The 12,072-nt window shown below is 34.9% G+C and overlaps 1 protein-coding gene and 1 pseudogene across 1 annotated transcript; both read left to right on the forward strand.

The window, feature by feature from the left end:
* The first annotated feature begins 1,093 nt into the window (after nucleotides 1-1,093).
* LOC137715182 (cytochrome P450 CYP72A219-like) lies at nucleotides 1,094-5,497 on the forward strand (annotated as a pseudogene).
* Nucleotides 5,498-7,412: 1,915 nt separating this feature from the next.
* LOC137715625 (cytochrome P450 CYP72A219-like) lies at nucleotides 7,413-11,405 on the forward strand. The gene is made up of 5 exons (XM_068454970.1): nucleotides 7,413-7,771; nucleotides 8,101-8,318; nucleotides 8,816-9,060; nucleotides 9,715-10,102; nucleotides 10,676-11,405. Exons 1-5 carry the CDS (start codon nucleotides 7,495-7,497, stop codon nucleotides 11,096-11,098), a joined length of 1,551 nt encoding a protein of 516 aa, XP_068311071.1. The 5' UTR covers nucleotides 7,413-7,494; the 3' UTR covers nucleotides 11,099-11,405.
* Nucleotides 11,406-12,072: the final 667 nt, after the last annotated feature.

The raw sequence follows: 12,072 nt of genomic DNA on the forward strand, positions 1-12,072 counted from the left end.
ACTTGCAGCCCAATAACTAAGAATCTAAAACAACCCAAGTGTGTATTTCTAATATATTTATTTCTTTGTTTTTAAGAACGATCTTCAAATAAAAAGTAAGAAATTTTAACGGTTTAATTATGAAATTTGTATGATGGAAATACATATATACATGCATATGTATGTATGTATGTATGTACGTAGTTCTATATAATTAAGGAATCCCTTTATGTCCTCCATGCAAATTATTGATCGGAAGATACGATGATGTTCATGACTACGAATATAATTGAGCTACTCTTCATATTATCATTTAGTTTTATAGTGAAACCTTAACTTTTTTTATCGTATTAGAGATTCAGAGCAGCGAATGTTATCTTCACTCGCCCTCAATTTGTGAACAAGTCGTGAACTTTATGAATTAGGAGTTCCTTTGCGTGAATGAAATAGACGGCATGCACTGACCGTGGGAGGTCAAAGACAGAGTTCTCAACATCAAGTCTATCTTGTCATTTGCATCTGAAACGTTTTTGCTTGCATTTGGTGTAGAGATTCCAACCATGGGATACAAGGACTCGGGTCAGAATTTCACTTTGATTTTGGCTGCTTTGAAGTTTGAACGTTTCATCTTTTGATTGAATGGTGCTGGTTTTCATCATGTGGATCCTTAAACTGCTGATATTAAGTTTGAATTTCTTTAATTGAGGTCATTGAACAGAGTGAATAATTACAACATAAGTAGATTGGATGCGTTAAATTAAATGATGTGCAATGTCAAATGATTGAATCATTCTTGACTAATGCATCAATCGACTATCTAGAACATACACTGCATCGATCGACTATCTTCAACGTCGTGTAATTATGCTATGATTTACATCAACGTCGTGATCACTTGATTTTCTCAAATGCTTTCATAAAAACGTCACCTCTTATGTCTTGTGTCGTCACAATTTTCTTTAGTCATGCTTTAAGTCTTCAATTGGAACACAAACACAAACATCCGGCGGCCGGCAACATGTTTGATTTGTCAAAAGATCACAGGCCAATTTTTCTTTTTTGTATATATATATATATATACAAGACATGGATCATCTCCGGATCCATGCATCCTAATCCTAGGGATCCACCAATCCAGACCATTGAAATTTGATCCAATGACTCACTTTAAAAGTTATAATAACTTTAGCCGTTGAATCAAATTTTAATCGTCCGGATTGGTGGATCCCTAAAATTAGGATGCATGAATCCGGAGAGGATCCATGTCCATATATACACACCCATTAATTTTCCCTCTCAGTTGCAACCTGAAAGCCCTCCTTCCTCTCTGTCTCTGTCTCTAACACAAATTAATGGAAGTATCAGTGGCTGTTGGTGTCGTTTTGGTTGGCATAATAGTAATTACATGGGCATGGAGGGTGGTGAACTGGTTGTGGCTGAGGCCAAAGAAGCTAGAACGATATCTGAGGCAGCAAGGCCTTGCCGGAAACTTATACAGGTTTATGTCCGGAGACATGAAAGAAATCTCCATGACGACAGAACAAGCTTATTCTAAAGCCATGAGCCTCTCCCATGACATAGCCCCACGAGTCATCCCTTTCCATCACCGATTAGTGAACACTTACGGTATGTTAAGTATATTATTTTTTCACGTTTACTTGGATATAAGAAATAAGAATTGAATCATTCTGATTTTTCACTTTCTTGCATCAATTAACACTTAGAATCCAAAAAAGCGTTATCATTTTGAAATCTTTAACAATACTAGTTCTCATTTTCTTTTTCTTTTTTTTCCTCTCATTTCAAGTCAGTAAATATGTCAGTAATTCTTACTTTCTTATGTGTTCTACCAAATTACAAATGTTATCTAGATTTGCAATTCAGATTCTCTAACAACATAAATGTGATAAGATACTGACTCATAAATAAGAGTGACACTCAAGTCTTCAGAGTCGTTGAGAAAGTCTCAAGTTAAAACTCATGAGCCGATGAATAGATGAAATTTATAAAAATATATATATGTGGTTAAAAATTTGATATGAAATTTACAATGATAGTTCATCTATATCTATATCTATATATATATAATCTATACCTATATATATATATATATATATATATATATATAAAGTGAGCACCCTAAAATGATGAAACGTTCAAAATACCATAAATTGCCCTTTAAGAATTTCATAAATTACAATTGAACCAAAATAAGCTAAAGTATTTAAACATATTTTTATTTTGAATGCATTTAATATTTAAAATTATAGAAAGAAAAAAAAAAACAAAAACAAAACCTCCCACGTTAGCTGGTGGTTTCATGTCTTGAATTCATTTTTTTTTTTTTTAAAAAAAAATAATTTTTAAAAAATATGTAAAGTAATTATTATAAAAAAAAAAAAATATAAAAAGGCCAATACACGCGTAAGAGGCTAGTAAAATTTGAATTAACAATCTATTCCAACAAAATAAAAACCGGCGCTGCTAAATCAAACTAATCAAACCTCTATAGTAGTAAGTGCACTGTTACTAAACAAGCTGTGCACTTACACATATATGTCTGGTTATGGTATGATACGTAAAAATAATTTGACTATAACTATGTTGAACCTTTATTTTCTTTGAAAACCAAAAATGTAGGTAAGAATTCTTTTGTTTGGATGGGCACCATCCCAAGGGTGATCATCACTAATCCAGAAGATTTGAAATACATCTTAAACAAAAATGGAGGAGTTTCCGCAGCCAGAACCAAACCCACTTGTCAAGTTACTAGCAACAGGTATTGCATTCTATGAAGGTGAGAAATGGGCAAAACACCGAAGAATTATCAACCCGGTATTCCATTTAGAGAAGCTGAAGGTATCATGCACACTCTTGCCAATATTCATTCAAAATTTCTTGTAAAACCTAATTTAATTAGCATTGCGTATTATGTTGCCTATATAATTAATGTTGATATAATTTCTGTTTTCTTTCTTATTTTTCCTTGTTTTCTATAGCGTATGTTACCGGCATTTTACGAAAGTTGTAGTGAGATGATTATGGAATGGGAGAGCTTGGTGTTGAAACAGAGTTCATGTGAGTTGGATGTTTGGCCTTATTTTCAAAATTTGACAGCCGATGTGATTTCTCGAACAGCATTCGGAAGTAGCTATAAGGAAGGAAGAAAAATATTTCAACTTTTGAAAGAGCAATTACAACTTGTAACAAAAGTTATGCAGAGTGTTTACATTCCAGGATGGAGGTAGATTATATTCTCTTTCACTCTTCAAGTTGTAAATATATATCATCCTGCCAAATAATAGGCTAGCAACTAGTTAGTCCAGTTATTTATAATTAAATTATGTTCATTAACCACAATAAAGATCGCACCCATTCAACAAACGAATGCATATTACGAAAAACATTTTTGTGACAATTTTACAAAGTTTTAAAGGAAAACCTGAAGAAGAAAACCAAGTGCTTCAAGGCAACCAAAACCATTCTATCAATGCATGCTAAAATTATAACTTTTCGTGTTTAAGGGAAGCTCATCTTTCAATACAACAACAGTGGGGTTGGGGATGGGTATCAAACTCGTCATTTATGTGAACATATATAAGACTTCCTACTTGAAAGTACATAATAATACCACTAAATCATAGTGCTAATAGACGGGAACCTCAACTTGATTTCGAAGAAAATGGAAGGTTCGTAAAAGCACGTAATCTTCATATTACAAACATGCAAGGACAAAAAAAACACATTAATGCATGAAAACAAGCGCACAAATTGTCTTCTTAATATATCTTCACAGAACGATTTGAATAATTAAGGTTTTGTGCATGCAGGTTTCTACCAACCAAGACGAACAAGAAGATGAAAGGAATTGACAGAGAGATAAGAGCGTTACTTATGGGTATTATAAACAAAAGAGAAGAGGCGATTAAGGCAGATAAAGCCACAAAAGATGACTTGTTGGGTGTGCTTATGGAATCCAACGTGAAGGAAACCAGGGAACATGGCAACAACAAAAAAGTTGGAATGAGTATGCATGATGTGATCGAGGAGTGCAAGCTGTTTTACTTTGCAGGGCAGGAAACCACTTCAGGGTTGCTAGTTTGGACAATGGTTTTGCTAGGTCAATATCAGGACTGGCAAGATCATGCAAGAGAAGAGGTTATAGAGGTCTTTGGAAGCAACAAGCCAGACTTTGATGGGCTAATACACCTAAAAGTTGTAAGTGTTTTCCATTGAGAAAAACATTTGAGAGATTGCTTTTACTAAGTGATTGTGACGAGTGCAAAACAGTTGAGTTAAAAGATGACGTGGGTTTAAGAAATGAACTGATGATCACACATCTTCTTTTAGCTGAATTGTCTTTGACTCACAAGCTACATAACAAAAAATAGTCTCCATACAAGTTCGGTTTTCTATATATCAATCTATTGTTTGGGTTTTTCTACAGTAACACAGTGTACAGAAATGCACCGGTGTTTAAATGGCTAAAATTGGATTGACAAAACCCAGCCATGCAAATCCAACCGTCCAATGCACAAAATTATCCCGTACACTGGTGTAATCTATTGTTTACCCTATGCTATAAATTTAAAACTTAACTTGGTTGTATATCTAATGCATGCTTTCCCAGGTGACCATGATTCTGCATGAAGTTCTTCGATTATACCCAGCACTTTCCCTGATGACTCGAATCACTAGCAAGAAAACACAACTTGCAAACTATTCTTTACCAGCTGGAGTGGAAGTTGCCTTACCCACACTCCTAGTTCACCATGACAAACAATTGTGGGGTGATGATGCACAGGAGTTTAAGCCGGAGAGGTTTTCGGAAGGCGTTTTGAAGGCAACAAAGAACAAATTTACGTACTTCCCCTTTGGAGGCGGTCCGCGGATTTGTATCGGGCAAAATTTTGCAATGGTGGAAGCAAAAGTGGCCTTATCGTTGATTCTACAACAGTTTACATTTGAGCTTTCTCCCTCCTATGCTCATGCTCCTTCTTCACATCTAACCATTCGGCCACAGTTTGGTGCTCATATCATTTTACACAAACGTTGATTACTTCTGTGTCAGAAGTTCTCTCTAAATTGTTTATCAAATATTGAGAAATAAAAAAATTGGTGAGACCTACGTGAATTTTGAAATCCAACTCCAAAATGTGGAGAAATTGAATTCCCTACATTTAGGTGGGAATTGAATTTCGAGTTGTTGGGGAAATTGGAATGAATTTTTCCTTCCTATCACACCCTCACTTATTTCTAAAATTTCAAGATTGCCCTTCGCATGAACCCGACACGACCAATTGTTGCCCATTTTAATATAAAATTAAACAATAACAATAACCAGTGTTCTCAAACGCGGTCTAGGAGGCGCCTAGGCGCTAGGCGGCGGTGCTCTGCCGCGATTAACTCAAAATCATTCACTAAATCAGCAAGGACATTAAGCGGTGTAAGGTGGTCGCCTAGGCAGGCTTGGCAGGCGCTGGGCGGCCTGGAAAAGAAACTACTATCGCGAGACTCATAACCTTCTTGTCTCCTTGAGTCTCGCCGTCTGCCTCTCTATTTGCTAGAAAAGAAGTTGAATATGGTGAGAGAGAGAGAGAGAGAGAGATGGAGAGAGGGAGAGAGGGAGAGGTAGATGAGATTTGTGCAATTGCAAGGATGGGTGATGGCGACGGGTTGTAAAAGGTTTGCAGAGATGGGTGCGGCGGCAAGTTGTAGAAGATGAGTGTAATTGCAAAGAGCTGCGAGTTAGGGTTTTAATAAATTTGTAACTTTTTGCTTTAGCTAGCACCTTTAAACAGTCGTGAAGGATTAATTAAAAAATGAATGCAGGGCCAACGTTTTATTTTATTGAGAGGCCCAAGAATATGGGCTTACAAAAGTATCCTCATATTTAACATATATACATATATATTCTTTATTTTTTAAAATAACATAGTATCAATGTTTATTTATATATATTATGTCATAAATTTGATTAATTTATGTGTGGCTTGAATTGTGAACTTGTTGTACATGTGTCATCCTATAATACTCCTCACTATTGTTATATGGCATATATGCTTAATGTGTTTTAAATTTTGGACTTGTTGGATACTCTTTTTACATTTTATCATTCTTTTATTATCTTATCTATAGATTTGATACAAATATAATTTTTTGTAAGTGACAATATGCATTTATTTATAAGATATACAAAAAATTTACCTAAATCAGCCTCGCCTGCCTAGACCCCGCCTATCCGCCTAGGCACTAGGCGCCAGCCCTCCACCCAACTAACGTCTAGTGTTTTTTAGAACCTTGACAATAACAATGATTAACAGAAAATACAATAATTAAATTTCAGTGTGTTTTATATTTGGTTAATAGATGTATTTAACAAGCTTTCTATTAAGTAGTATATAAATTTAACCAAAAAAAATTAGCATATATAATCATTTAATCAAATAAGGACAGTTTAGTAATTATATTAATTCACATTCCCAAATGCATTACTAAACCATTTACGTGGAATCTATACTAATTATATTCCAATTTCATAAGGTCTTAATAAACAACTTCGTCAAAAATTTAATTTTGACGCCCCTTTATTTGATTTCATAAGGTCTTATTTCAACTCCTTATCGATTTAACATTTTTTCATTTGATTACCAAATAATAACGAGGCCAACGAGTCATAATACATCTATTGTGGTTCTCGACTGTTTGCCAATGCATGAATCATGATGCATCTAGAACTTGCACGACGTCAGCGTCGTAATCTGAGTTGTGTCTGCCATGTGGCCATGCCTTCATAAAAAACCATCACCTACTCTAGCTTTAAGTCCCTAAGTCCTAACTTTACCCCTAAGAGAAAGACTTTTTTTAAAAGTAGAACTTTTTCTAAATTTTCTGCCGCATTATATTTTAACATAGTATTTTATAATATTAACAAAAAAAAATAAAGTAAGATGGCAGTAGAGAATATATGAACGTTCATTACGAGAAAATCTTTTTAACATTTCTCTACCTAAAATACATGTAGTTTAATTTGTGTGTTGAATGTGATTTAGATAATGTCATGATTTAAGGATGAAGATTCTTTCCGGATCTTTTTTGTGAAAATTATAGGAATCTTAACATCCTATTTATTCATAGTACATTATGCGTTTCGTTATGTGCTGTTTGTACTTAATTTTAATTAAAAAAATTTAAAATAATTTATAACCGTACGATGTACAATGAACGAATAAAATATGAAGATCTCTAAAATTCTTACAAAAATGATCCAGTTAAGATACAAATCCATAATTTAATTGAAGTCATCATTACGTGCACCCACACAAATATAGATATCTGGCAGCAGCTGGTTTGATTGATAAGGACAAGCAAAATTGAGGACTCCACACATATACTATTAAAAGTTACAGAGAGTGTAATTAACTGATATTATCTCAAGTTATGAAAAGCAGATATCCTTCTTTCTGTCGAGAAACCCATCCTCGCATCTTTTTCTCTCCGTAAATACACAAATTAATGGAAGTATCAGTGTCTAACATTGGTGTTGTTTTGGTGGGCATAATTGTAACTGCATGGGCATGGAGGGTGGTCAACTGGTTATGGCTGAGGCCAAAGAAGCTAGAAAGATATCTGAGGCAGCAAGGCCTTGCCGGAAACTCATACAGGTTTTTGGTAGGAGACTTGACAGAAAGAACCATGATGCTAAAACAAGCATATTCTGAACCGATGAACCTCTCTCATGATATAGCCCCACGAGTCCTCCCTTTTGAGTACCACTCGGTGAACACTTACGGTACGTTTACTATATTTTTATTTTTATTCTTCGTATATAGTTCGGGAATGAGTGTTATCTGAAAATTTGTCGTCCAGATTCACAATTTACCAATATAAGGGGTAAGACAGTGTCAGTGATGTAGTGGTACAAAGTTTGGTAATGAAGGTCTCGTGGTAAAAACTCATCGACCCTCGTATAGTTGCAATTTGTCAAACTGGTGATTTACAACATGCCAACAAGAGATCACTAATAAACTAACCTCCACGAGTAGTGCCTAGTTTGAGAAGTGGAAATAATTTGATTTTAATTTGAAGTTTTAGTTTTAAAAAAACCTAAAACAAATGCAGGTAAGAATTCTTTTATTTGGGCGGGACCAGTACCAAGGGTGAACATTGCTAATCCAGAAGATTTGAAAGACATCCTAACAAAAATTGAGGATTTTCCAAAGTTGAAATCAAATCCGTATGTCAAGTTGCTAGTAACAGGTACTGCACACTATCAAGGTGAGAAATGGAGAAGACACCGAAGAATTATCAATCCAGCATTCCATTTAGACAAGTTAAAGGTATTTACAATATTCATACAAAGTTTGTGGAAATTTTACGCTATCTAATTAGTTTAGTATTTATGTGCGTACGTAATATATATTTATCAGATTATAAAGAGGTCATTAGCTACGCAATTAGTAAATATGATTTAAATTGCAGCATGGATTCGCAAATGTTTAGTTGTGTTTAAGAATAAACCATATCCATGTCCAAAATACGCATATGCAAAATATATTTGCTAAGGAAATATGTTTTTATTAGGAAAACGTCAACGGTATGATGAAAATTTTATTGAGCCAGAAAAAAAGAAGTTAAACATAATTAGGGGAGACGTAAACCTTACCTCTTATAATATAAGAAGAAAGTGAAATATACAAAAAGAAAAAAGGGACATAAAAAGGAAACAAAAATAAGTGATTAGTTTTTTAGATGTGTATTACGTGCGTTGGCTATATAACTAATTAATGTTGACAATTTTTGGTTTTTCTTCTTATTTTTTGGTTGTTTTCTATAGGGCATGCTACCAGCATTTTACCTAAGTTCTAATGAGATGATTAAGGAATGGGAGAGCTTGGTGTTGAAAGCAGGTTCATGTGAGTTGGATGTCCAGCCTTGTCTTGAAAATTTGACAGCCGATATGATTTCTCGATCAGCATTTGGAAGTAGCTATAAAGAAGGAAGAAAAATATTTCAACTTTTGAGAGAGCAAGTACAACTTGTATCAAAAGTTATACAAAATGTTTACATTCCGGGATGGAGGTAAAATTATAATTTCTTTTAGTCTTCAACTGGTAAATAGCAAGATCATTCAACCAAATAGGTTAGAAACTAGCTAAATCAATTTTACACAATTAAATTTGGTTCATTAACCATATGAAAGATCATACTCATTTAAGTAGTAGTATTAAAAGCTTGTTATACAAAGCTTTTTTTGTGTGATATTCCTAAGTAGACACCAATATTAATATTTCAGCTATAAAATCCCATGAGGAACTCTGTTTTTTATATTATAGCTTTTGTTGCAACTATTCAACACATCACAATTGAAACACTGTAGAGTTATCCGGTAGTGATCCACCTATTAATATGAAGAAAATTTCGGTAGTGAATTAATACTGAACATAAAAAAAGACGCTCGGTACACTTCTACCTGACACTCTTTACGACTAGCTCTTCTTATCCAAAGTTGAAAGCTTCACATTTTCCAACCAACTCCAAACGTTACATCGTCAATCCCATACAATCCAATCTCAAAACTTATGAATATGGATTAGCTACAAATATTTAAATAGTTAGATCTTGCATAAAACTTGTATCACTGAATGAGACATAGCTTTGTAGTCAGACCCCTTGTTTTCTTCATATCATCATTGGAACTAATAATGATATTTTTTTTTTTTTTTTTTTTTGCAGGTTTGTACCAACCAAGATGAACAAGAAGATGAAAGGAATTGACAAAGAGATAGGAGGGCTACTCATGGGTATTATAAACAAAAGAGAAGAGGGGATTAGGGCAGGTGAAGCCACAAAAGATGACTTGTTGGGTATCCTCATGGAGTCCAACTTGAAGGAAATCAAGGAACATGGGAATAACAAAAGAGTTGGAATGAGCACGGATGATGTGATCGAGGAGTGCAAGTTGTTTTACTTTGCAGGGCAGGAGACCACCTCATTGTTGCTAGTTTGGACAATGGTTTTACTAGGTCAAAACCAGATTTGGCAAGATCGTGCAAGAGAAGAGGTTTTGCAGGTCTTTGGAAGCAACAAGCCAGACTTTGATGGGATAATTCATCTAAAAGTTGTAAGTGTTTGCTATCGATAAATTGAGAATACGTGCCTTATAGGAGTTCATTTTTATCTGCAATGCATCGAGCAAAACTTGAGATATTGTTCCTGCTTCGTAACAAAGTTGAATGTTGAGTGTAAAATAGTTTAGTTAAAAATGACATATGTTTAAGAAGTGAAATTAAGGATCAAATTAATTTAATCAGATGTCATCCTTAACTAGATTGCTTCCACTGAACAATGCTATAGGTAACAAAAATAGTGCCCATAAAAGTTCAAAATTTGAATATATCACTGTTGTTTGCTTAACCCTAGATATTAATTAGCCTTTTTAGACCTAACTAATGCTATATGTAGTACATTTATTAACTATAGTTGTTTACATAGCTCTGTAATAGACGTGGACCCATTTGTGTATGTGGAATCCACCTATAAAATTGCTTAGAGAAGTAGTCAGCAATGCGAGACGTGACTCCTAGAAGTTTGCTTAGTGTATATGCTTCTTTACACTTTTGGACGTGTTTTCATCTCTTTTTTTGGCATAAATGCAGAAGTTAAATTGGTTGTATATGTACTACATGCTCCCCAGGTGACCATGATTTTGCATGAAGTCCTGCGATTATACCCAGCACCTCTTCTTGTTCGAACCACTAACAAGAAAACAGAATTCCGAAACTTCTCATTACCAGCTGGAGTCGAAGTTGCCTTACCAATGCTACTAATTCACCATGACAGAGAACTTTGGGGTGATGATGCACAGGAGTTTAAACCGGAGAGGTTTTCAGAAGGCGTTGCGAAGACAACAAAGAACAAACTTACGTACTTCCCCTTCTCAGGTGGTCCGCGGGTTTGCATCGGACAAAACTTTGCTATGGTGGAAGCAAAACTTGCCATATCGTTGATTTTACAGCACTTTACATTTGAGCTTTCGCCATCCTATGCTCATGCTCCTTCTGCAAAATTAATGCTTCACCCACAGTTTGGTGCACATATCATTTTACACAAACGCTGATTACTTCTGAGCTAGAAGTTGTCACTGAATTGTTGGATATATAACGTTTAGTGGCTAGGAGAAGTGTGAAATATTATTTACTTCAAGTTCGAATGATATGTGTCATCTTGCCGACAATTTTTACTCCGCTATTGGTATGCAAAGAGGAACTGTAAATATGCCTTGTGGATTCAACAAAGTTCAAACTTACCCTGTGATTCAACACTGTCATACACAATGAAGATGTGTAGAAATGAGTTGTACAGGTTGTAATGTTTTTAAATGGAGGAAGAAGAGAATGTTATCAAGTGGTTATTTCAAGCCAAAATCTTCCCAATGTATGGAGGGAAAGGTGACTTTCTGAATTGGTTAAGTAATCACTCAAATGTGGATGTATATCTTGGTTCAGACCTCTTCATCGCTCTAATTTCGATAATTTCTTCCAAATGTATCGCAAAGGATCCACAAATATTCTACAGAGGCACCCTTTTTGCCCTCTCGGATTCGCCTAACACTAGGAACGCATACAGGTAGAACAAAAATTCAAGGATACTGGGAGGCTGGAGCATAGCACCTGTTAAAAGCATTCTCAAATTCCATCATCAAGCAAAGATTTAGGAAATAAAATTATACATCTAAGCTATTTGATTGGGGTCCTTGGGTGACTCTCTGCATCTTGTTTTAGTCATATATAGAGTTTTGATCAGAAGTGGCAGAGCATACCGTGCTGTCACTTGGTGTTCTTCGGAATCCTGGCAGAATGAAGGAATGATGGTATCGATTGACATCTCCAACGCTGCAAAGAAAAGAGCGGCAACCACATGACCGAGAATTTCCCACCTTGTCCGAAATCCCCTAGTGAGAAAAAATTGTCACATTAGCCTAAAACCCACCAATAGTTAGAAGAAGTGAAAGATGGAAGCCTCTTAAAAACTTAACTCAGAGAAATAAATTTGAATGAAGCATGCAGACGTAACCTAAATATGACTGACTAA

Source organism: Pyrus communis, chromosome 14 (genome assembly GCF_963583255.1).
Source record: "Pyrus communis chromosome 14, drPyrComm1.1, whole genome shotgun sequence".
Classification (NCBI taxonomy): Eukaryota; Viridiplantae; Streptophyta; class Magnoliopsida; order Rosales; family Rosaceae; genus Pyrus; species Pyrus communis.

What these genes read in the sequence shown, in the direction of transcription:
- LOC137715625 (XM_068454970.1), top strand. Translation starts at nt 7,495, where the DNA reads ATGGAAGTATCAGTGTCTAACATTGGTGTTGTTTTGGTGGGCATAATT. An exon ending in CCACTCGGTGAACACTTACG is followed by an intron (nt 7,772 to 8,100) that starts GTACGTTTACTA and finishes AAACAAATGCAG; the next exon opens with GTAAGAATTCTTTTATTTGG. An exon ending in TCCATTTAGACAAGTTAAAG is followed by an intron (nt 8,319 to 8,815) that starts GTATTTACAATA and finishes TGTTTTCTATAG; the next exon opens with GGCATGCTACCAGCATTTTA.